Raw genomic sequence first — 23,906 nt, forward strand, 5'->3', positions numbered from 1 at the left:
CCAGAAAGTTTGTGGAGGATGCTCCTATTCTTGCTCTCTTCTCTTTCCTGTGACTTCAGAAGGAAATCACTCATTTCTTACTTCAGAATTCAGCTTTCAATTTAGGAGTGTATAGGCCCACATGAAACAGCTCAAAAATGTCACTGTTACTTTCAAGCACTTCAACACAGACATTTTCTCAATGTTACTGCAACCTACTGCAAATAATTGATAATTGCCTACCACAATTCATTTGTTGTTGTAGAATTGCATAATGCACTCCCAGATAAGAGAGAGAGAGAGGAAGAAGAAAATGTAACAATTTATACACATTATATTACACCAGACATAGAAAGCTTAAACTTCAAAATATCATACAGCAAGCACATATTTTGGCTAAAATGTGTCAGTTGTACAGAATTCACAAATCTCATAATCAATAGCACAAATAAATCATTACAGGGAGTGTATTGTACTCCCCTTATTCATAAGATATCAGGACATCACAGAGTCTTCCTTTAAAAACAGCAAGATTCTGCAGACTACACAGAACACCAGTCACACACACTGTTATCTTATGGTATAGATCGTTATAATCATGCTCACACCCAAATCTTGTTCTTACATCATTACAGTTTGCATTTTACAGAATTGTCTAGGGAGACTAAAGGGGAAGATTGCATCATATCTATCTCATGCCATCACTGCTTATTTTGTCAAGAGACAGTATTTTTCTACAAACTTGAATGGATGCCTTTAGTACTACACCTCATGGAGTCATGGTATGAAATAGTTACAAGAGAGTACCTCTTTAAGAAATGCAGTACTAAAAAGGGTAAAGAATTTGCACCTAAAAAAAGTAAAATATCCACAATGATGCATAATTTTGTGAAATTTGGCTTTTTTTTTCTTAGTAGTACTGGCTATTCACTTTGCACTTTGCAATTCTTTTCATGGCCACTGTTGGCTGCATAAACTTGCACTACGGGCGTCTGAATGGTCATCTTCTCAACAAGTTTTACATGAAAACAAAGAATTTCATAATGTAGTGTCCTGTTAATTCTAGTACTCAATCGATACATAACACCATACTTATAATACCTCCATCCTACAGAGGATGGTGTTAGCTCAGGGAAAGACATTTTAATAAAATGTGTAAACTGCACCATCGACAACACTTCAAACATGCATCTAGCTTTTTCCTGAACAACCAAAGAACTGAAAAATATCTTTAAAAAGGAGCAGTGCATGGCTGATGATCTAATAATTTGGCAGGTGGTTAGAACACTCTCTACAGGACTCTTTCTTGTTTCTTGTAGTTGTCTTCTTACACTATCAGACACAAAACTCTACTGCCACTAGACTACAAGAATGCTGCAGAGAGGTCAGAAGTTGGATAAAGTTTAAAATCCTCTGGTCCTCTCACTCCCCAGATCATAGAATAAATAGGATAATATATTCATGCAGTACTACACCCACTATTCATCACTGTGGTTAGAAGAAATAGCAAAAATGCTCTGAACAAATATCACTTCCAAATCCATGAAAGATAGTCTTTTCTTTCAGCACTCAGAGCTCCTGATTACGGGAGGAAATACTCTCTAAAACTTGACTTGAATACAAAGATCAATGGCTATGTTGTGGTATGTATGCCAAACAAATAGAAAATAAAAGTTGTGAATAAATGAATAAAACCAAACCAAAGAAGGCAAACATGCAACACCGTTCATATATGAAAGCATCATATGTACAGTATCATTATCATTATAATTATCATTCCAATTCATCCCATACTGGTATCAAAATTCCTTAAAACGATAAAAAATGTCACCAGTGGTACAACAGCTTCCCAACACACATAACCTAAGTCTGCCCTACAAAAGGTATAATGCTTTGCAATGTTAGCACTGCAAAAATTGGAAAGATTTCATTCACCAATGCATAAAGAATCCATTGCTTGATTCGATGTGACCATTGGCATGTGTCATTCTTGCTTGCATCTTTGGCGCCACTCTAGATTCCATCAAGATAAATATATTATATCAAAACGATGATGTATAAAATCTGCACTCTGTTGCTTGGAAAAAAAGATTACGAGGAATCACACAGGGATGGGAATTCCCCTGTCAGGCTTTTGCATATATCTGCCAAGACCATCACCATCTCAAGATTTGCCTGCTTGATTTTGTTTTTGTTTTTGATAATATTCCTACATCAAATATGAGAAGACAAGCATAGAGCGAGATTGCAACAGACATGTTGAATGCTTTCTAGCACTTCCCCATATTGCATACATGTGCCATGCTATTGGTTGATCTAAACAGTTCTAATTATTACATAATCATCGGTGATGTATCACGACTGTCACATCCTTGAAAACAGGAGCAGCATGTATTTATGTACACATTTTGAGTAAAAAGAGTCCAAAGGCACAGTCTAGAAACACAGGAAAATAAGGTCGACATGAGATTATAGACTCCACTTCCTGCATCCAGAGTTTATACAGACCAATATGTACTTCTCATATTGCGTAAATACTACAAAGCCTTTTTCTTTATATTGGTAATCATACACCATGCTAAGGCCAAAAGATTTCTATATTGGGTGGAAAAATACTCACTTTAATATAGACAGAGGAGAACAGGAATTTGAATATTGGCCACTATGATAAAGTACTGACAGAAAATCTCAAATATATTCTTATATTCACTACCTACATCATCTTACCTGGTTATTCCTCATACATGTACATACATTACACTATCTTTGACAGACCAGAACACATTCAATGACATATCAAGGGGAAAAAAAAAAATTGTTCATCAAAATGTAACTTTCTCATGTCATTAAGACAAATATGTTGACCTGTCAATGTAATGCTATATAATAAGTCTGAAGATATGGGATTGGCCAAGGATTGGGGGAGGAGATCTACACTGGTGGGTAAATTAACTTCTTGATACCAACAAAGAGAACCTCGCTGACAAAGACCATCTCAAGATTCAAGTGATGGCAGAAAATCTCTTAAAGGGAAACCAATATCCTAGATGTGGCTTTATGCAATCATCACTCAGCAGTTTGAGTCATTGGCTGGGGGATATCCATAGCGATATGGGATGTCGTATGGGTCACTCCCGGACCGAGGCTGGGTGTCGTATGGGTCACTCAGATGCTGGTCTTTCTTTATCGTATAATCAAAATCCGAAAATTCATCTTCCTCCTCGTCTTCATATTTCTTACTGGAAGGGAGAAAGAGAGAAAGAGATCAGAGTCAAAACTTTCATTTCATTTTCTCTGCTTAGTACAGACAAATACTCACTATTGTTTTCATTCACCCCATATTACCTTATTCCTCAACAGATCTGCTTGCTAACCATTTCTTAAAACTGTTTTTGTCAGCATACTAATAATGCAATTTCCTACATGTAGCACCATCTGGTTTCTCATTTTTGGAAAAGGATCAAATTTTCTTTTAGCCAAATCAATATCAAATCCATTCAGTAATGATCTACTGTACGAGCTGAAATTTTTGCGGTGGTTTTATTTTCGTGAATTTCGCGTATCGACTTTGAACCACGAAAATAACAACACGCGAAAATGTCCTCCAAGTAGCAATTCGCGAAAATATCTGTACGCGAAAATTTCAGCTCGTACAGTACCTAATTCTTTCAACACTAAAAACTGTTTCGCTATGGCCATGTGTTAGACACAGACAAGATACACCGAAATTGAAATTCCAGGGAAACCTTCCTAAATAATGCGGTCATTAGGACTGCCGATTTTACATTGTAAGATCTGGTATCTCATAAATGCATTAAAAACCAGCTAAAGACAAAGATATGGATAATTGGGACCACTGAATTCATGTCATTTCAAGTTCCACCTCCTTGTGAATGAATTCATTATGAAATCATTTGTCAAAAATCCCTTATCAAAAGATTGTCAAGTTAAACAAACAGAATATACACATATATACGATGTAATTTATATATACAAAATATAATTATATCCTGCATTCATGAAAACTATATAATGCAATTACAAAATAATCAATATGTATTTCAGCAGGATTAGACCATCACCTTCCACTATATAAATTGCAGTATAAGCAATATGGTATAAACAAGATTGTTGGTTCATGCTGTTAATTCACAATGCAGGGTTCATCCAGATGTCAAAGCTCAAAAGTACCATTATCCATTTCACAATATTTGTTTACCACACATCATGACAAGAATATATACATAGTTTGAGACAAACAAACTAGCTCCATGGTTACATAGACTTGTCAGAGGACCTCCACACTCAAGGTGAGGCATTGCTAGTTGGCAAAACCAAGTAAGTGATGGGATATGAGAATGTTTACTAATGACCTTCTGCAAAAGAAAAGGAAAGAATGATCAGGAAATTCACACTGAAAGACAAAATGAAAATATAATCTGGTTAGAGATTAGTCAATACACAAAACTTCACCACTGTACATTCCAGTTAGTATTAATGATATACAAAAATGCCGTATGATGTTGTTCCTTTGTGCCATGCCTGTAATGTTAGAACAGTCTGAGAAAACAAAAATGAGAATGGACCATATATGAGGGTAACATAAATTCAATGAAGTTAGTAAAAGGGTGCAACAAATACAATGGTAATATCATAAATCGACACTGAACAGTTGTGATAATGCGTAAAATCAAACTATCAAACAAGCAAATACAATACCGAGTACTAATATATATGTGGACTCTACAGGTTGAATGGCTCAAGTGAGCAAAAACTATAATAGTTCATTTTTAGACTTAACCCTAAAAAGACTGGGCTATTTTGGTAGCTCGAAAGACTGGGGGATTTTTTTCTCCCTCATTTACTTCTTAATTGAAAATCCCTTGTAAAAAAGCAACATGGATTAAGAAATTCCTTGTCACCACACATCCAGCTGTAAATTGCCAGACAGAAGGACTAAACACATAAAAAAGAGTCAGATATGTAGTAGAATGACACACATAACGATGCAGAGGTTTAAAATGTGAATCTGAAAGAAATTTATGGAATAGGTAACTATAGTACAGTCGTTATCTGCATTACTTGAATATTTTTTTAAACATCTAATAAATTACATCAATTGATAAAGAAGACCTCTGCATCATGTTTTTACTTCTTTAAGAATTGTGCATAGATTCCATATAATTGTGCAGAGATTCCATAGAATTGAGCATGGATTCCATATAATTGTGCATATTTTCCTGGTGTCAAGAAACATTGTTAGGCCTATTTATCATTGGCACATTGCCATCCATGCAAATTTACCTGAAGTATGCATGACTCAATAATGCACAATACTATGGACACTTGGTAGAAATATTCTCACAAAGTAGTATTGCTATTATAGATCACCAAGATCTGTTCCAGCAGGCTTGCACTGTACCCTGCATGGTGGGGCAGCAAATGACGATCAATTCAATCAGGGTAACCTTCCCATTACATAGCCTCCCACCTCAACCCGGTCTTTAGTACACAAAGAACACATCAAAGGGGTTTACAAGGAATTGTATTACAAGAAAATTAAATGTATTTAAGGTACGTACAGGAAGCACAGTTCTCACTTAGGTAGTCATATGTTTTACACTCCTTTGGTCATCACTGAAAATTGGTTTACTTGACACAGGGGACTTAAATTTTGGCAGACCAGCTGCTCACTTGTTGCCCTCAGTGTTCTCCATCAAAGCTTTATTAACTAATAGGGTCTAGTTTAGCATGCAACAAATATTGGTACTTCCATCACTAAACATCCTTTGTCACCAATTCACAACGTTGCAGAGTCAAGGGACTTACTGGTGAAGTGAACTGATGAGGCAAAACACCAGGCAGTGGTCTCTTGGGAGAGGTGAGGAGGGACTTGGTAAAAGTGATTTATAAATTATAGAAAATTCCTGGAAAATATCTCATTGTGAAAGCTGATAGCAATGCCGTTTTTGTTCATAACAATTAAAAAATAATGTGGTGGTGGGGGACATCTACTTGCCCACTAAACTTACACTTGACTTTAACTGAAATAGCATTGACATTAAGCAAATATTGAACTTGTTACTACACTTTATTCATAGAACTTCTGCAGAAGTGATGTTCAGACATCATATTGCTTAGAGTCTTAAAGCGGCAACATTTATTACACCCTGGCATTTTCCCTTTGAGAGGGAGCTCACTTTGCAACCTGGTTGATCTTTTAAGAGAGTATTTTAGTCTATAAGTCACAACCTGAACAAAAAAAAAAAGAACCTCAGAGACAGATTTAAAAATGATCCAGGAAATTTGTTGGGTGTGTTATGTTATAGCACTGCTCATAAAGTAAACATAATAATATATCTTACAAAGTTACAGTTAACTTTTATCCCACACTGCTAAATAACATATAATACACTAGCAGATCTAGTAAGTCTACAACATTTACAGCTTCAGAGGTTTATGCAATACATCTAACTCAGCTTTAAGAGAACCAAAAAAAAAAAAAAAAAAGAGAAAAAAAACTTAAATTGATTTTTTTCATATTTGCAGGACATGATGAAAGAATCATGTTAACTGCAGCTCACAAAAGAAAAAAATGAATAAAGTCCTTTTCATATCATGTTCCATTTAAATCATGTCGTTTCCATTTCAGCTACACTTTGATGAGTAACAAACATATACAACACAAAGCAAGAGACAGACATCTATCCTATCTACTTAATCATTGTAACGAAAATGATATTTAAACAAATAAAGGAAAGAGACCAAGTACTGAAGGAGACTAACAAGCCATTCAGAAATATTTCCCGAGTGAAACTTTCACGCCTTCAGCACCATTACAATGTGGTACATTCTCTGTTTCCATGGGAACATTATCATTAGCTATGCTCTCATCTCCTTCATGTTTCTTCCCTTTTTCAACAGTGGGAGAGTCCAGGGTGCCACTGACAGGCAGGGAGGGTCTGGGAGCCACCATTCCGTGTTGGGGTGATAAAAAGGTGGGTACAGGCAGGCAATGAAATGAGGTGCAGATTGAAGCGTGAAAAATAAAATGGAATAAAACACAGCACAAATAAATGAAAATGCAGAAGAATATATGAGGGCAATAAAAAAGTGATTAAAATGTGTTCCATACAATCCCAGTGACAAGAAGAGATGGACCAGAGAACTCACAGTGGGTAATCAAGCAAGAGTCAACACAAGGCCTTAAAAGACTTTTTATTTCTACCACATTATCCAATGCAGCAAGAATGTAAATTAACACTGGCAACTTTTTCCTCTTTGGGGATGCTCAGGATTATTTGCACTTACTCAAATTCAGAGATAAAAAGCCAAATATGTCTTTCTAGGAATCTTGGCTAAGTTTAACTGAATTAAGATGACTTTAACATGTGATGGTAATGCTGCTGTTAACATATTGTGCAGTGATACTGACAAATGAAGTTGAGGGGATAAAAAATGATTCTAACTCTCATTACTTTATTTGGAAAAAGATATTTCAGTGATGAGCCAAGTTCTTAATCTTTTTCTTAATACTTTGTTAAGAGAAAATGTTCATAGAACACAACAGCAAAGAGGCAGATCCAGGAATTCAATAAAGGGGAGGTGCTTTTACTGAATTAAAAGGGGGACGCACTCACACCCCCATTTTTGTGGATCCGCCACTGCAGCATTTGGTTTTTAAAATGAGCTTTTCTTGAACATACATAGTTGGAGTAAATTGGCGGAAATATCTGATTCCAGTTTATTGAAAGACAAAAAAAAAAAAGCTGGCTGGAGACCCAAACATGTTGATCACCCTCTATAGTTCTCTAGCACACCAAAGTAGAAAACACACACACAAGCTGTCACAAGGCTATGTGAGGCAAGCCCTGTATCACCAACCTGCTACTACGACAGACATTAACACAAAATCCAGTAAAATCAGTTTTGTTTCCATGTCAAAATACTTTAGACATACCACCTGCAGAGCAATTCATACCATACATATTTTACACTTATGTAGTGGATTGGTATGAGGAGGAATTTTGGTTTAATTTTGTTTAAGATGTGGCAAAGAATACCTCCTTTTGGAGATAAAGAATACTGCATCAAAATCATAATTTAAGGACATACGGTGAGTTTTAATACTTCAATCACCATTCATGTCATGATGAATGGACTCCAGTGTTGCAACAAATTTTGAGTTTCTTCTCTGATGTGGACTAGCAAAAAGCAGCAAAATCTGAGGAAAAACAAATTGAATGCTCAAAGAGCATAAATGGTTGCTTTGAGTCCAGTGGACTAAACTTGGTTTGTGCTGCTGTTTTTACAGGATTTGATGTCATGTCTTGCAGCAGGCAGGCTGGTCAGGCAAAGACAAGAGGGATGCCAAGACAAAAACCATGTGGGAACCAAGAGATTGAGAGAAAGGCAAGAGAACACAGCAAACAAAAATGCAAGCCATCCCGTGTGTAGATATAATTCTACTGTGACAAGTTCTACACAGTATACCCTGTTGAGCACCTTGATATACTAATTTATTAGCAGACTATATATGATTCCTTCTGCAAACTGTGTGAATTCTGGCCCTCAAAGCGTTGAATATTAGTTATACTGGTGTACACAATTATGTGATTTCTTTTATAATTTTTGGTGAGGTCATGTTCTCTTGATGTGACCATATTAGTAATGGCATCTACATCTGAGCAGGTGCAAAAAAAAAAGTCTAAATTCACATCCGATTCTAAGGTTGATACAAACGATGTGGTTAACTGGCAAGGTGCTTGTCGCTAATATGGTCTGCGAAACAAAAAGCTGTGTAGATACACTGATTGGAACTTGCCTCAGTTTTGGGAAAAGGGATTGGGAGGGATAGAGGGGAAAAGGGGAGTAGGGTGGGGTACCTTCAGACCGTGGTATGAATCTCATTTCTACAAGCAAGAGGGAAACAAGGATAAGAGTAATACCTTTTTTTCTAGCTTAGATATTTGCGCAAAGCCCTTGTGTGATTTCTTACACAGCTCTATGAACATGAGGGGAAAAAGAACTGAGCGTCAAAACACAGACACAAAAAGAAACAGGAGGTGTATACAGTAAGGCATTTCATCTGGATAGTAACATAATTCATGTTACACAAAATGTTTTCTCTTCTAAAATCTTCATGATATGTTCGGGAAGTTCATCACTTAGAATTTTGATGATAGCAAATTCGGATTAAAATACAATAACATTCTCTTACAGCCGGACACATTTTAACCCATTGCTAACAAGTTAAATCTCACTAGATCTGTTTGTCAAAGGTATTAAAAATGAATATTCATGAGACATGCCTGTTTAATCAGAAAAAGGTTTGAAGATGACAGGAATTCAAACCTGCCACATTTCTGATAAGTTTCTGACATGTTAAACACACTTGCTGAACAGGTCTGAATTCTTAACCAGTGCCTGTTAAATCTCTACACAATCTTACCTATCTACAAGTGTTCAATTTCAATATTCACCATTTTCCCCTCAAGTTTGATATAATTTATTCATCATCATTGGGTTCATGTCTCTCAAGTATCTGGTGCAGTGATTCTGAAGTATCACCATCATTAAGCCTTAACACTGTTGACCTTGAATTCCAAAACACATAAAAAGTTGCTCGGTTTAATCAGCCATGAGGCCAGAAAATATATGTGATAGCTCGATTAGGCTAGCTTTGGACCATTCTCCTGTCTAGATGTGATGTTCAGAAGCCTTAAAAACAAATTTACTTTTAATAGTCTTTACAGACCCTCTAAAACTAAATTTCTTTTCTTCTAAATGCTTACTGCAAAATTTGTAATAAACCAAGATTGGATTAAGGCCTTACTCAAGTCTTATAATGTCATAATGTCTTTAAAAAAATTAATAAATGCATGTCAAGAAATGATTTTAACTTGTCAATACAGCAGAAATCCTCAACATGGTGAATTTCCAACTGTTTCTATGAGGAATAATCTGATAAATTTCCAAATTGCAAATAACATTTTTTTGCGAGATCCAAACATTGAGATTAAAAAAAAAAAAAAAAAAAATGTCTCTCACTATCACATTAATACGATGAAAATGTTAAACTTCAAATTCAAGACTGCAGCGATTTTACTTCTCCTAGACTGCATCCAAAGAATTAACAAAATGAAGCAATACAGAAATCAATATCCACATTTCAAGAGAGCGTTTTCACTCTTCTAAGATGTCTCTGAAATGTTAGACTGACGGGGTTAGTCCACTTCACTCCTTTACTGACCCATCTTTGTTCACAAGGGGCTCTGCCTCAGCCGCTGGCTTTTCCGTCACCACTTCCTCTGGCTTTCCGTTTTCGATGGGTTGGTACGTCCCTGCATCACCTCGTGGGGGCGATTTACTCTTTCTGTTATCAGTTTGCAAAGTGTTCAGATTATTTGGTTTGGTGTTTTGTTTTGTTTTGTTTTGTTTTGTTTTGTTTTTTTCAGGGAAAGAAAGATTGAAGTGGAATGGAATGCATTGTTATTACACAGACAAGCAACAACGAACATGACATTATGTTGATAACAGATGATAATTCTGCTCTAAATTCTCTAATGATTGCATGTAAGGGCATTTCGTTTTTTTAAGAGAGCAGCAGGTCTAAGAAACATATGTTTGTTGGAAATATGTAGCGAGGCATTGACAGATACTTCACAATTCTAGAATTCTCATGAAATGAATAAATAATTATTTGGACTTTGTATGCATAAAACATCAAATCAATTCATTGTACATTCAGGCACAAGGAAGCAAGCAAGTGAATCAATAATTTCAAGAGAGAACTATCAAAATGTGAAAGCTTTTCTAGAAAATTGAAAAACAAAATTGATATTTTAACATGCATTTATGCACAGAGGGAAACATTCATTTGAGTAAACAGGGGCAAATGGCTGAAAAATGATCACAGACACTCATTTTATGATTTTTTTTTTGGTCTACTTTTTGAGGGGGATATAAAAGGGGAAATTACAATGAAAGAGTCATGTTCACTGGTCCATGGGAGGTGTTCTAATCATATGAAAAGACATCTTTTTATCAAAAATCTCATTCTACAACATTATTAAGAAAGTGTATGATCTTGATGAAAAAAAAAATGAGCCACAATCACATCTTGCAGTGAGACACAAATTAATTTTAGAAGGCAATGCAAAATGAAATATGTAAACTTTTTTTTTTTTGGAAAGGTCACTTGTTCAGACTAAAGTTTTTTTTCATCAATTCATTTTTTTTTTCTAATGAACTATCCCTTTATTTTTATTTATTAATTCTTTTCTTCATATTTTCAACTTTCCAGGTTACCATCCCATAGACCAGGGGCTGGGAGAGAAGGCATGATATGATAAATTGAAAACATGGATCCCATTTAAAATAGACTTTATGGCAAGGGACTAAAAACACTAAACAGTGAATCCCCATCCTCAAATTATTTTGACCCTTGACATTCATACCACAGATGGGATTTCCTTGATTTGTTTGCAAAACAACTGCTACCATCATCATCTGAATACTGATATGGATCTCATTGGGAGGTGACAGATACTTTCTTTTCTACACTATACAGAATGACACAATCATACAAAATACTCACAGAGACACAAAACCTCTCAACACAAAACAACTACACAGGTGGTTACTACCACTCTCTAACTCTACATTTTTTGTCATTTTTTTTTTTTACATCACACACACTACAATTCACAACTTATGACAAAGACGGCTGCTATTGGAACACTCTAATGAGTTTGTGGTAACACAGAGGAAAGGAAAACACGCCAGATAAAAGTGTACACTGTACTGAAGGGTTTGAATAGAATGTTCAACAGGAGAAATGTTTTTTGGTACACGTGTGGTCCTGGTCTGGAAGGAGAGGATCCATGGGGATAACAAGACAGGTGAATCGGAAGGAAAAGGGTTACAGGGGTAGACCCTGTCACAACTCCATCAGTCCGACGTTTCTCCCAGCTCATCCAAACTGTTGTCAAGTGCGTGGATTGAAGCAAGTTATGTCCGATCACCTGATCTTTTCCCCTCACAGTACTGTCATGTGATTTAACACAAGTGTCAGACTTATCATATGAATCTTTTAGGTGGAATGCCCTGACTTACGAAGAATCTTCTCTGACTTAAAAAGAATCTTGTTTTTATCTCCCAAACAGTATTTGAATAAAAATAGATTGTAATGGATACTTGATACATATATGAAGTAAATTTCCATTGACATGAGTCAGAAGTTTGTGGATATGTTCCATTCAAAGTGATACATTCATTATTTCCAAAATACCTGTATACCTGTATTTATAGAAAAATCACTGTAAGGGTGATTAAACAGTGCTGTTGTTTGCCAAGCACAGAAGACTAACACATTTATTTTTGATTTGCCCATAAAGCTCCATGATTAAAAAAGATTTTATTAGACATATCCAAGTCCAAAGCACAAAGCTGGATCTGCTTTAAGAGCCACAAGACAAAATGAACACCATTTTTGTGACTCAACTTTGCCAACACTTCCCTAGAATGTTGATGTTTTCATGCAAACTCACAGGCAAAAGTTTTTTTGTTTTTTTTAATGAGTGTCATGGCTGCTTTTTTTCTTTCTTTTCACCATACTTACTGATATAACTATTGCAACAAATTCTGACACAAATTCACTCATGCACAAAAACAGCCATACTTTAAAAAAAAGTCTGGTGTCAGTAAAATTAACTGTATTGTAGAACAGAAACTGAACTACCCTAACTTTTGAGTAAGTATTTTAGGCAAACCATCTCTACATACTTCTTGACTGATCAAAGTCAAGCAAAAGGAGGGACAGATGGTGAGAAAAGATCACTGTACAACAAACTAACATCGCTAAAACTGTTGTCTATGTCTGAAGGGACATAGTATCATGGACAAGAAATACCATCCAGATATTATCAATCATCACATCAACATCAGGGAATACCAGCTAGTTTTATGGACACAACTTCACTGAAAATCCATCCTTCAGGTATGTAGGATATAGAGATTATGACTAACACTCTTGACAAGTTCAAAAGGTTAAAGGACAAGTCAACCTTCATATACACAAGGATTGAGAGAATGCAGCAATATAAGAAAAACACATCAGTGAAAGTTTGAGGAAAATTGGACAATCCATTCAAAAGTTATGAAATTTCTAAATATCTGCTCTGTCACTGCTGGATGAGAAGACTACTACAGTGTATGATGTCACATGCGTACAACGATATAAGGAAAATAAAAAGAGAATTTCACAAAACTTTACTTTTTAAATAAAGTGCACATTTCTTCGACTTGTTACAGAAGTATGTTAAAGGTAATATCATTCCCCCTGCCTTCTGAAAGAGGGAAGTCAAGTGTTCTTTTGCTGTGCGAGAAAAATGGAAATATGTTGAATTTTCTTTATTCTTTCTTTATATCGCTGTACACATGTGACATCACAAGCTTAAGAAGTCTTTTCATCCAGCCGTGACTGAGCAGAAACTTCAAAAATTCATAACTTTTGAACGGATTGTCCGATTTTCCCCAAACTCTCATTGATGTGTTCTACTAATATTGCTGCATTCACTCAACCCACATGTCTATGAAGGTGAACTTTATTGTCCATACAAAATCACAACACTACACCACAAGGACATCAAGGAAAGAGATCTTCCCAAGAAGAGGGGGTGAGTCTATTACAAGGATGTAGGTCAGTATCTAACCAAGAAGGGGGGGGGGGGACATCCTATTAAAAGGGTGTAGGGCAGTATCTGCCATTATCTGTAATAGATGCAAGCACTCTCAGCTTCATCAGTGTTTTAAACTGGAGTCTTTACAATATTATGATCAATTTGTTTCCTTTCTTACATGTACATTTGTCAATATGTTGTTTGTCAACATGTTGTTTACCAGGAATTGTTTGTTAGAAAGGAATATATAGAAAATCCAAGTGAATAGCCACTAAGAAAATGACAAAATTGTCTCGACATAATGAAAAAAGATGGTACTCAGACTAAAACTTGATATGTAATCGAAGCGGTCGGAGTTGTAGTTAGAAATATCTAGGTTTCTTGGAACTTTTCAATGTCTCTAGGATTTTTCTTGTTGTTGTTTTTTTTTTTACAATAAAACCAAACAATGCTCTGCAAATTAGGACATGGGAGATCACAGATTAAAACCTACACACTTCACTCAGATTGGGGGGGGGGGGGGGAGATGACATTCATGTGCAACGGACCCTTCGTTTACTGAGGAAATATGGACGTCTTCTGTTTTCACGGCAACCTCTTCATCCACAGCTACAACATTGGCACTTGGGTCTGTTGTCCCCTTTCCCACCCTACCACTTTTTAGTTTTGTGAGGCAGATCATCCCATTTCATCATTTTTCCAAGTCACATGGAGCATAGCAGCGGAAACAAAAATGGATGCGAGAGGTGTAATTAAAATCAGCACATGGTTCAATTGATGGCACAACTTAATACTTCTTTCTTCTTCTTCTTCTTCTACTTCTTTTTCCTCTTCTTCCTTTTCTTAACCTTAGAGCCTGAAAGCGCCATGACCATCTTTCCATGGATTGTTGCGCTAAAGAAGTATACACTATCATTATCATTAGTATTATTATCATTATTAATATCATTATTATTATGATGATAATTATTATTATCATTATTATTATTATCATTATCATTATTACAACTATAACTTGGACAAGCATCAAACACTTGCAATAATCCTTATATCAACAGAGAAATAAATATTTCGCACAACCACCACAAATGAATTTTGAGGAAAGATTTTTTGTCTGTTTAGAGCTGTATGGGCAATAATATGGAATAATGATTATCTGGTAATCTTTACACAACATGTCTTTTATAATCCTACATTATTATTCATTCACCTTCAGAGGAAAGTATAGCCTAAAAACGTTGCAAAAGATTTTTTGAAGAAGGTACTTGTGTCTTTGTATGTTAAATTTTTAGCATATCATATACCTGTTTGAGGCACTAAGCTAGTCCTGTGTTTGACTTATAAACCAGAAATCATAAAGACTTCCGTATTGTCTGTGCATTGCAGAGTCATATATTCAGACAGTAAACACAAATTTGTTCCAGACATGTTTTACAATGAAATGAAGCTTTCAAAAGTAAACCCAGCTGCTGCATACAAAAGAAGATTAATTTTCTTCTTTCCAGATCTACAAGAGACATAAATCATTCTTGCCTTTCTATAATGTGGAACAACATGATTACAAAATGGCATTTCTGTGAAAACTTATTATGAAAATCATTATTCATGGATACAGAAAACAGAGACGAATTTGGAGATGGACATGAGGTGTGGACAAGATGGCTGAAGGAGTGTGACTAATGGGGGAAATCTGCCAATCGAGATACAATATTCCTAGAAAGCTGATTTATTGACTATCCTACATGTTAAAAAGTGTGTTGTGATGATGTCCTTTTAGCAGGGGTGACCTCCAAACTCCTGTATTCTACTAGAAATGGAAACTGATGGGGAATGGGATGACTTGATATTATTTTGCTGTTCCTACTCAATGTCCATCTTGCTCACAATCTGTAGACTCTCACATCTACACATCAGCTGATATCATTCTCTCTTACCAGGTCTTCAGTCTCTTCTTTCTGAAAGACATCTACACATAAACACTCATGTTCTGTTTGTTTGGTTTTTTTCACTTCAATCTATCAGTCTCTACTCATCACCAGCGTTTCAACTGAATGTCACTGTTTTCTTACCTCTGCTTTCTTTCACTACTCCTCTCTCCTTCTCTCCATCTCTATCTCTCCCTATCTCTCCCTCCGTCTCTTTCTCTGTTCATGTCTATCACTCTATCTATCTCACCATCTCTTTCTTTCCCTCTATATCTATCTCGGTTTCTGTCTATCTTTCTAAGTCTCTCTATCTGTGCCTTTCTATCTATCTATCCTTCTCTCCATCTCTATCTCTCAATTTCTATCTATCTCTGTTTATGTCTATCATTCTATCTATCTCTATCTCTTTCTTTTCCTCTATATCTATTTCGCTTTATGTTTATCTATCTATCCTTCTCTCCATCTCTATCTCTCAATTTCTATCTATCTCTGTTTATGTCTATCATTCTATCTATCTCTCCATCTCTCTCTTTTCCTCTATATCTATTTCGCTTTATGTTTATATTTCTATCCTTCTCTCCATCTCTATCTGTCAATTTCTATCTATCTCTGTTTATATCTATCTTTCTATCTATCTCTCTATCTGTGTCTGTCTGTCTATCTCTCTTTAACAGTAAACTCCTGTCTCCTGTCCGGATCAACCATCATGCTTACCCATATTCCTCATCTCCCATCTCTATCTCCTCCTTCGATGACGGGTCGGTCTTGCCACAGCAGTTGACACAGAAATACATCAGCACGCCGCAGTCGTTCATACAGAAGCAGCAGACGTCGATGAGGATGAGGAGGACGATGAAACATGCTACCACGATGGCGACGAGCTCCACTGTTCCCAGTGTGCCAATCCTCTGCTCTGGTCGTGCTGCACAACACAATCAGATCACATCACAATCACAATTAGAATGTGTATTATAATCACTATTTGGTGTATTGTGGATGCTAGCATATAATTTTTTGAATCTAAAAACACATCTTTTCATTCTTTGGCTGTCATACCATTGGACATCTCCTGGCCAACTGATGTACAATTTGCTCTAATGAAAAAGAAGCATATTAAGTGCTGACATCATGTGGATGACATCAAGCAATATTTCTTTACTGATTTTTCCCTGTGTCTCTTTGTATGATTTGACATACAAGCAAGAACTTGAGTAATAATTTGATTTGGTTCAATTTAATTATTTTAGAATGATTTCATATTAAGTGACCACTGGGAAGGCAACAGAGTGCAACCACAGGGTGGCTGCCAAGTCTCCTCAGAAATAACTAGAAAGAGGATAAAAGGCATCACATAGGGCACAACTGCTACAGCCAACGGACTTGAACCAGGGACCTCATTATTGATAGTCAGTGGTCTCATTGCCTAGGCCACAACAACTCTTTATTTCTGGGCCCCCTTCCTTCTTAGGGATAAAACCATATAAGCACAAACAAACAGACAAGTAGACAAGACACACACGTACAAGATGTCACAAATAAGTTGTAGGTGATAAAGCTGGGAAGACTGCAGTATGGCTGATTGGTTAAAAGAATAAGAAATTTTAAACTTTAATATTCTCAGTACCTACTGTTCAAAATTCATCATCTTCTAAATCATTGGCTACATACATAAAACAAATTTGAAATGTTGCTGTTCCATAAAGCATGTTATTGTGGAGTTCTCTATTGACTGATGATGTTAGGGGTCAAATATCTTGAACATACATGAGTACAGCACATTTTCACAGCCAATCTTCTGAAACACTGCCCTCATTCAGTGGCTCACTTTACTGACATTTTAGTAGTGGGTTGTTGTTGTTTTTAATAAAATGGTATTATAAATGTGATATCCTCGGAAAGCTTATATCTTTAGGTGTTTTGCCACCTCTAACAAGTATCCACGGTGACATACTGCATGTTTAAAAAACAATCTTGGACAGCAGCTTACGGTCATTTGTTGGGCCAACGATGAAGCCCCCAAGTGTCTTGAAGTTGATAGAGGCAGGTTCACTCAAACCAACGATGTTGATTGCCCTCAGCTCCAATGCATGGAACTTGTTTTCATTCAGTGGCTGCAGCACAAACTCCCTCAGCTGTGGGGGAATGATCTCTTCCTCATAACGGGGCCCAACTTCTAGAATGTCACCATTGTCCACCTGTTCAGGAATTTGGCAGGATAAACAACTCCTTAGATTTACTCAACACTGCTCCCTCACTACTAGCCCCAGGGTAAACAGGGCAGGAACAGTATGCTTTCATATTAATGTATAAATTTGCCTTTTTTGTGTATTTATCTACAAATTAATTCTTCTTGACTCAAATGTTCGTTTCATGCTTTGAAATAGTCATGCTATCCAGGCCATACAAGCCCATATCACAAATCTGTCTTTCTGCACTGAACTATATTTCTGCCAGCATAGGCTACATCATGTCAAGCATGTGATGTCATCAACATTACCATTACTATCATAAGCATTGCTACATAGTACATTACTGTATTATGCCTACATTACTAGATCCTCAGAAGAAAGCAAATCATTCACCATAAAGTGGCAAGCAAACCATTTCCCTAACACTGCCATTTGAGATTTTTGACTGTTAAAGGTCCTGTTTACCTATCATATAAAATTTTCTTAATAAAGCCTAAAATATATTAAAGGTATTATATCAGTATATTTCCAATTAAACCATAACTGTAGATGGTTTAGTCTGGAAACATTTGTAGTATAACTATTGTTCACATTTTGTGTATTTCAAAATACTCAACATCAATAATATGGATAAAATTTTTACAGCGGTTGTTTTTATCCCTAACTCACATTTCAGAACTATTTTAAAGCACTAATGCTGGGTTTTTTGTTTCATCTGCAAAATGGTAAATAATGCTATGAACTTTGGACTCACCTGTGCATATCGAATGCGGTAATCGGTGATGTCCCGCCCACCATCATCAATCGGTGCATCCCAAGTCAGACGGTAGCTGGTACCGGTGGCAGCGTCTGAATCCTTATTGGACGTGATGATGGGCTTTCCGGGCACAGCTGGTTACCATGGCAACAAGGAGACAAATGGAGATAATGAAAGAAAGTAGAGAAAGACAATACAATTAGTTGAAATTTATTAACAAATGCCACAAGCAATTAACATCTTAAAAATGAACCGACTGCATCACTGTTAGTCAATATTTTTTATCTTTTTCTTAGTCTTTAACTGCCCTCTCAAAAAACTTCATATTTCCATAACAGTGAAAAAACTGTAAACACCAGCCCTGATTAGAATTCAAGAGAATAACTTCCCTTGAAATACAACATTGATAATAGAACAAAGAAAAAGGATCAAAGTCAGAATCTGGATTCTTCCTACAGCGGCAGAAAGCATTGTCAAATATGGAATGAATTTCAAAGCTTACAATTTTGTTGTTCAAGGCCAGCAAAAACTTTGCACATTGTATTCCTGCACAACTTGTAAAACTCACCTGAATTACAAGAAGATTATCCAGAATAGGCTTTAAAGGACAAAGTCACCTTCATAAACATAAGGATTGAGAGAATGTAGCAATATTAGGAGAATACATCATTGAAAGTTTGAGGAAAATCAGACAATCCGTTCAAAAATTATGAATTTTTGAAGTTTTTGTGCAGTCACTGCTGGATGAGAAGACTACTGCAGCGTATGATGTCACATGAGTACAACAATAAAGGAAAATATAAAGAGGATATCACAAAATTTCATCTTTTGAAAAAAGTACACATTCCCTTGACTCGTTGATAACATATGTTATGGGTAATGTTATTCCCCCTGCCTTTGGAAAGACGCAAGTCAAGTGCTCTTTTATTATGCGAAAAAAGTGAAAATATGTTGAGTTTTCTTTACATTTTCTTTATACTGTTGTACGCATATGACATCACAAGCTGTAGTAGTCTCCTCATCCAGCAGTTCCAACACAAAAATTTAAAAAATTCATACCTTTTGCAGCGATTGTCTAATTTTCCTCAAACTTTCACTGATGTGTTCTACTAATATTGCTGCATTCTCTCAATCCTTATGTTTATGAAGGTGAACTTGTCCTTTAATTACAATATCTGTGGTAATCTGAACTCCCCTCCTTTCTGTTACTAGTGAACCAATGCCTACCTAAACATATGAAATGAAATGGATATTGGTTACCACTTCGAGGCTGTGCTCAAATATGCTTCTAAAACCTTTGTACACAGTAACATTGAAGGGCTTTGTATGGACGTGTGGTATATTGGTCAAAATCATGATGCCATGAATGGGCTCAGAGGTAGCCAAAATCATCTTTCACTCAGTCTTTTTATGACCTACACAGATATTTCATTGAAATATACTTGAGTATACAAATATTTAGCAGTGTCTTCATTTTTCATCCCTATTCTCTAATCTTGTACTGTCTGTACACGTGAAGAAAGTGAAAAATGAATAATAATATCACTACATAACCCATTACAAAAAAAAAAAAGAAACATAACTACACATTGCACAACTCAAATGTTTTCACATAATACTGCTGCCTGAAGAAGTCTACCCTGGAAAATTGCTGCTGTTCCTGTCTTTTAATTGTTTATTTTAATGCATTAGATCCCATTTCAGATAATACTGTAAAACATGATATATTCGCGGCATGAAATTTTCGCGAAATGGAGCCGACAGCCTTTTTTGTGGCATGAAATTTTCGCGAATTGCTACTGGCATTCAATGTATGTAGTGTAGACAAAAGCTTTCGCGTGCATTTAATTTCGCGAATTTTGGCGCTCGCGAAATTCGCGAAATTAAAATGCACGCGAAAATTCCTCGTTTTACAGTATCTGGCAGTCAAAAGTCATCCCAGGAGTCCTAAAATTACCAATTTATTGAATACACCAAATTCCTGATCTTACCTCTGGTGCAGGCCATTAGAAACTATCAGATTTCACTATAAATAGAGAATAAACAACCGTCCACTACAGACTGGCCAATCAAACATTCTGGGCATAAAACAATCGTATTAGTAGCATTCCATGCAGGGGAACTATTATTATGAAACTAACATTTGCGGACATATTGTATAAATAAGAATATGCATAACAATGTAAATCTGAAGTGATCACTGCATAGAAAAGTAAAGGAATTTGCAAGAGTCTCTTGCTCAGCATTATATAAATGTAATTACTGTATTGCTGTTACAAGGCGCGAGTACATTAATCAGTGAATTATAATTTGTTTCCCCCCAGAAGTCAGTTATACTCATATGATTGAAATGTGCTCATGAATATAATGGTTTGGATAAAAAGTGAATAGATAGATTAGAACAGTATTTCCCTTTCAGATTTCATAGTGCAATACATTGGACAGAATATTAGTGTAACTCTCTGCTCTTGAGGCTGGATTAGCCTTGCATTCAGTCTTTGAGAAATTGTAATATCTGAAGAGTTTGTTTGCAAAAACCGATAAGTCCATATTTGCCAAATGGAGATATTTGCGATTAAAGGTCAAGAAAAATAAAGAGAATAATAAGAAAATGTTTGCTTCTTTTGACCATAACTTCAAAAATGTACTTTTATATGTAGTGACTAATATATCATTTAAAAGGTATTATTTTGTACTTTATGACAGAGACCGTACTTCAAAATCTTCAAAAATGGACTTATCGGTTTTTGCAAACAAACTCTTCATCTCTTATATGTAATAGGATAAGAGAGCACAATAAACAGAAGTCCTGATATAATTGGAGAAACATGGTATGAATGTCAGGATATTTCTCTCTTTCTCACAAAGGGTATATCTTGAAAGCAGCAGTAACATTCTACAGGAAGTATTCTGTTCTGTCACTGAAAAACACAGGTGACAGGTATCTCAGGTCTCAAAAAGAATGTAGGATTTGAGGAGTGATTGGGTGCAACATACAGTGCCTAAAAATGCCACAAGACACGAAACAGAGAACAAGTTGTGACAATTTCACAAAGATGATAGTTGGTTACAATTTGAGAAATGTGTTTCGTAATGTCAGAAAATGTTGATACCATGTTCTTGCTTTGGGGTATAAGATGCCTCCACTCATATTCTCTAGGAATACTTAGTTCTATACTGAAAAGACAGAAACTGAAATCCAAAGGAAATTTTAAAGGAGTCAAACCTTTACCTGCATACAATACATTGTTATTTTCTTCGCAAAGGTGTAAACTACAGAAAACATATACATAGGTAGATATAGCTATATGCATAAATATATATTTTTTTAGTAGTTTAGTACTATACTGTATTCATGTTACAGGGATACACAAGTAGAAAAAATATAACTGTAGGAGATATTATCACTCAAAGAATACTGTCATGGCATACTACATCAGGAATATTATGTGTTAGTGCGTGCTGTAATAGTCACACAAGCATTCTTGAAAGAGTCAATTGATCAGTTGGGATAGTATCTAAGAAACTGTTACAATATTTAAGATGCATGCAAGGAATCCAGTGACTCATAACATACTGCCATGCAAATAGCCATCTATAATACTACATTTAAAACATGACCTTTGAAGGATTAATCAACTGCTTTTGTCAAGCTGTTTTTCACTAAGGGAAACAGCAAAACTGTAGAATTGCATGAATTCAGACAAATGGAGATGAGTATTTCTTTTTCTTTTTCAAAATTGACAAATGCCAATCACAAGTTATATAAGATAAGAAAGTCATAGACTTTTTGATACACTTCATTTTTTTCAAATCACTCTCTACACCTATACAGATTTCCATAAAAGAAGAAGACAGTACGCAAGGGGGGGGGGGGGATGGGGGGGGGAGGTACGGACATGGTTCAGTGATATCATATGAGAAGGGCTGCCTTGGGCAGTCGTAATGCTAAATGGTTATTTCAGGTGGATTCTCTGATAATTACATGTCTTTGGGATACTTGCCAGTAAACAAAAGACATTTAAAGAAATCCCCATATTTCCCCAGCTTTAAGTCTAGACTGATTGAATATTGCAATGGCAGTAGAGCACATCACTGACATTAGAGGAACATAGAACAATTTGTTCAAAAGTTTCGCCTTTTTCAGAGGCTTGGTGCTACCACTACTGGATGAGAAATCTAAGAATTTGTGATGTCATTGCAGAACAAAGATATAAAGAAATTATGATAAGAATTCCACAAAATTTACTTATTTCATGGAAAGATCACATTCTTTCAATTTGGTACTGACATAATTTAACAAGAGTAATATCATTCCCTCTATTTTCTGAAAGAGGCGAGTTGATTGCTTATTCCGAATGCAACAAAAATGAGGACGTGTAAAATTCTAGTATATTTTCTTTTTGTTGATATTTTAAAATGTCATAAACTGAAGTGATCTCATCCATAGCAGTATAAAAACTCATAAAATTCATAACTCTAGCAGACTGATTGATTTTCCTTAAACTTCTCTAATTCTACTAATATTGCTACATTCACTCAATCCACATGTAAACCAAACTAGCAGGATAATTCTTTTGTCCATGTGTATAATTATGTGGCTGGGTGTGTGTATGGGTGGTTGATTGTTTTGTGCCAATCCATTTTATAGACTTGATTTCAAAAGCAAAGTATTGTGCCTATTTAATGTCATCCTTACCTGCTCACATACTGAAATTAACTAAACCTGTGTATCTCAAACACAGGGAAATGTGATAAATGACTTTATTGGATCCTCATAATAATGTGCCATTAAATTAAAAATATATATATGTGACCCGCTACAACAAAAAGGTCCTAAAGTCGCGCACGGTCGAAGCCGTGAAAATCAAGTTTGAAGTCAGAGCATCATAATTGGTCAAAACTTACGATTTTCTGATTTTGACATATTATTGGAGTTTGACATGTCTTCTATCATCTGTCGAAATTTTGAAGCAAAATGATGAAAGGAAAGACCAAAAAAAGCGTTTTTCTGGGCCATGTTTTTGGCGTTTCAACCAAGCAGAAACCGGTTCGAAAATTTGGATTGAGCACCACATATAGGCTCCGCCCCTAACAACGACCGGAGTGATCTCATTGGTCAGTTTGCTGCTTGCCGCTAACCGAAGCGTGAAGCTCGCACACTGCCAAGTCGACTGGTGCGTGCGGGCGGGGTGCGCTATGCCCAGCCGCTTCTCCAGGCATCCTGGTCACTGATTGGTCGGTGAGGAGACCGCCGACGCTGTGCTTGAATGAGCATTTCGGGGGTTGCTAGGGTTTACCTTCTATTGTCCGGAGGTGAAAACTGACTTGCGTGTCCCTTGATCGCGATTGCGTCGCAAGGAAAACTTTTAGG

At 36.0% G+C, this 23,906-nt stretch overlaps 1 protein-coding gene across 2 annotated transcripts in view; it reads right to left on the reverse strand.

Moving 5' to 3' along the window:
- Positions 1-605: 605 nt before the first annotated feature.
- LOC139722755 (neural cell adhesion molecule 2-like) overlaps positions 606-23,906 on the reverse strand; it is a 107,906-nt gene continuing 84,605 nt past the window's right edge. For both annotated transcript variants that reach the window (XM_071634043.1, XM_071634042.1), the window contains 4 exons: positions 18,530-18,666; positions 17,574-17,781; positions 16,301-16,508; positions 606-3,218 (listed from right to left, as the gene is read on the reverse strand). In XM_071634043.1, coding sequence (XP_071490144.1) covers positions 3,050-3,218; positions 16,301-16,508; positions 17,574-17,781; positions 18,530-18,666 — 722 coding nt within the window. In that variant the 3' untranslated portion in view covers positions 606-3,049. The remainder of the gene's footprint in view (positions 3,219-16,300; positions 16,509-17,573; positions 17,782-18,529; positions 18,667-23,906) is intronic.

This window comes from Diadema antillarum, unplaced genomic scaffold (genome assembly GCF_040938485.1).
Source record: "Diadema antillarum isolate AM-2024a unplaced genomic scaffold, OU_Dant_1.0 scf00000170, whole genome shotgun sequence".
In the NCBI taxonomy this organism is placed as follows: domain Eukaryota; kingdom Metazoa; phylum Echinodermata; class Echinoidea; order Diadematoida; family Diadematidae; genus Diadema; species Diadema antillarum.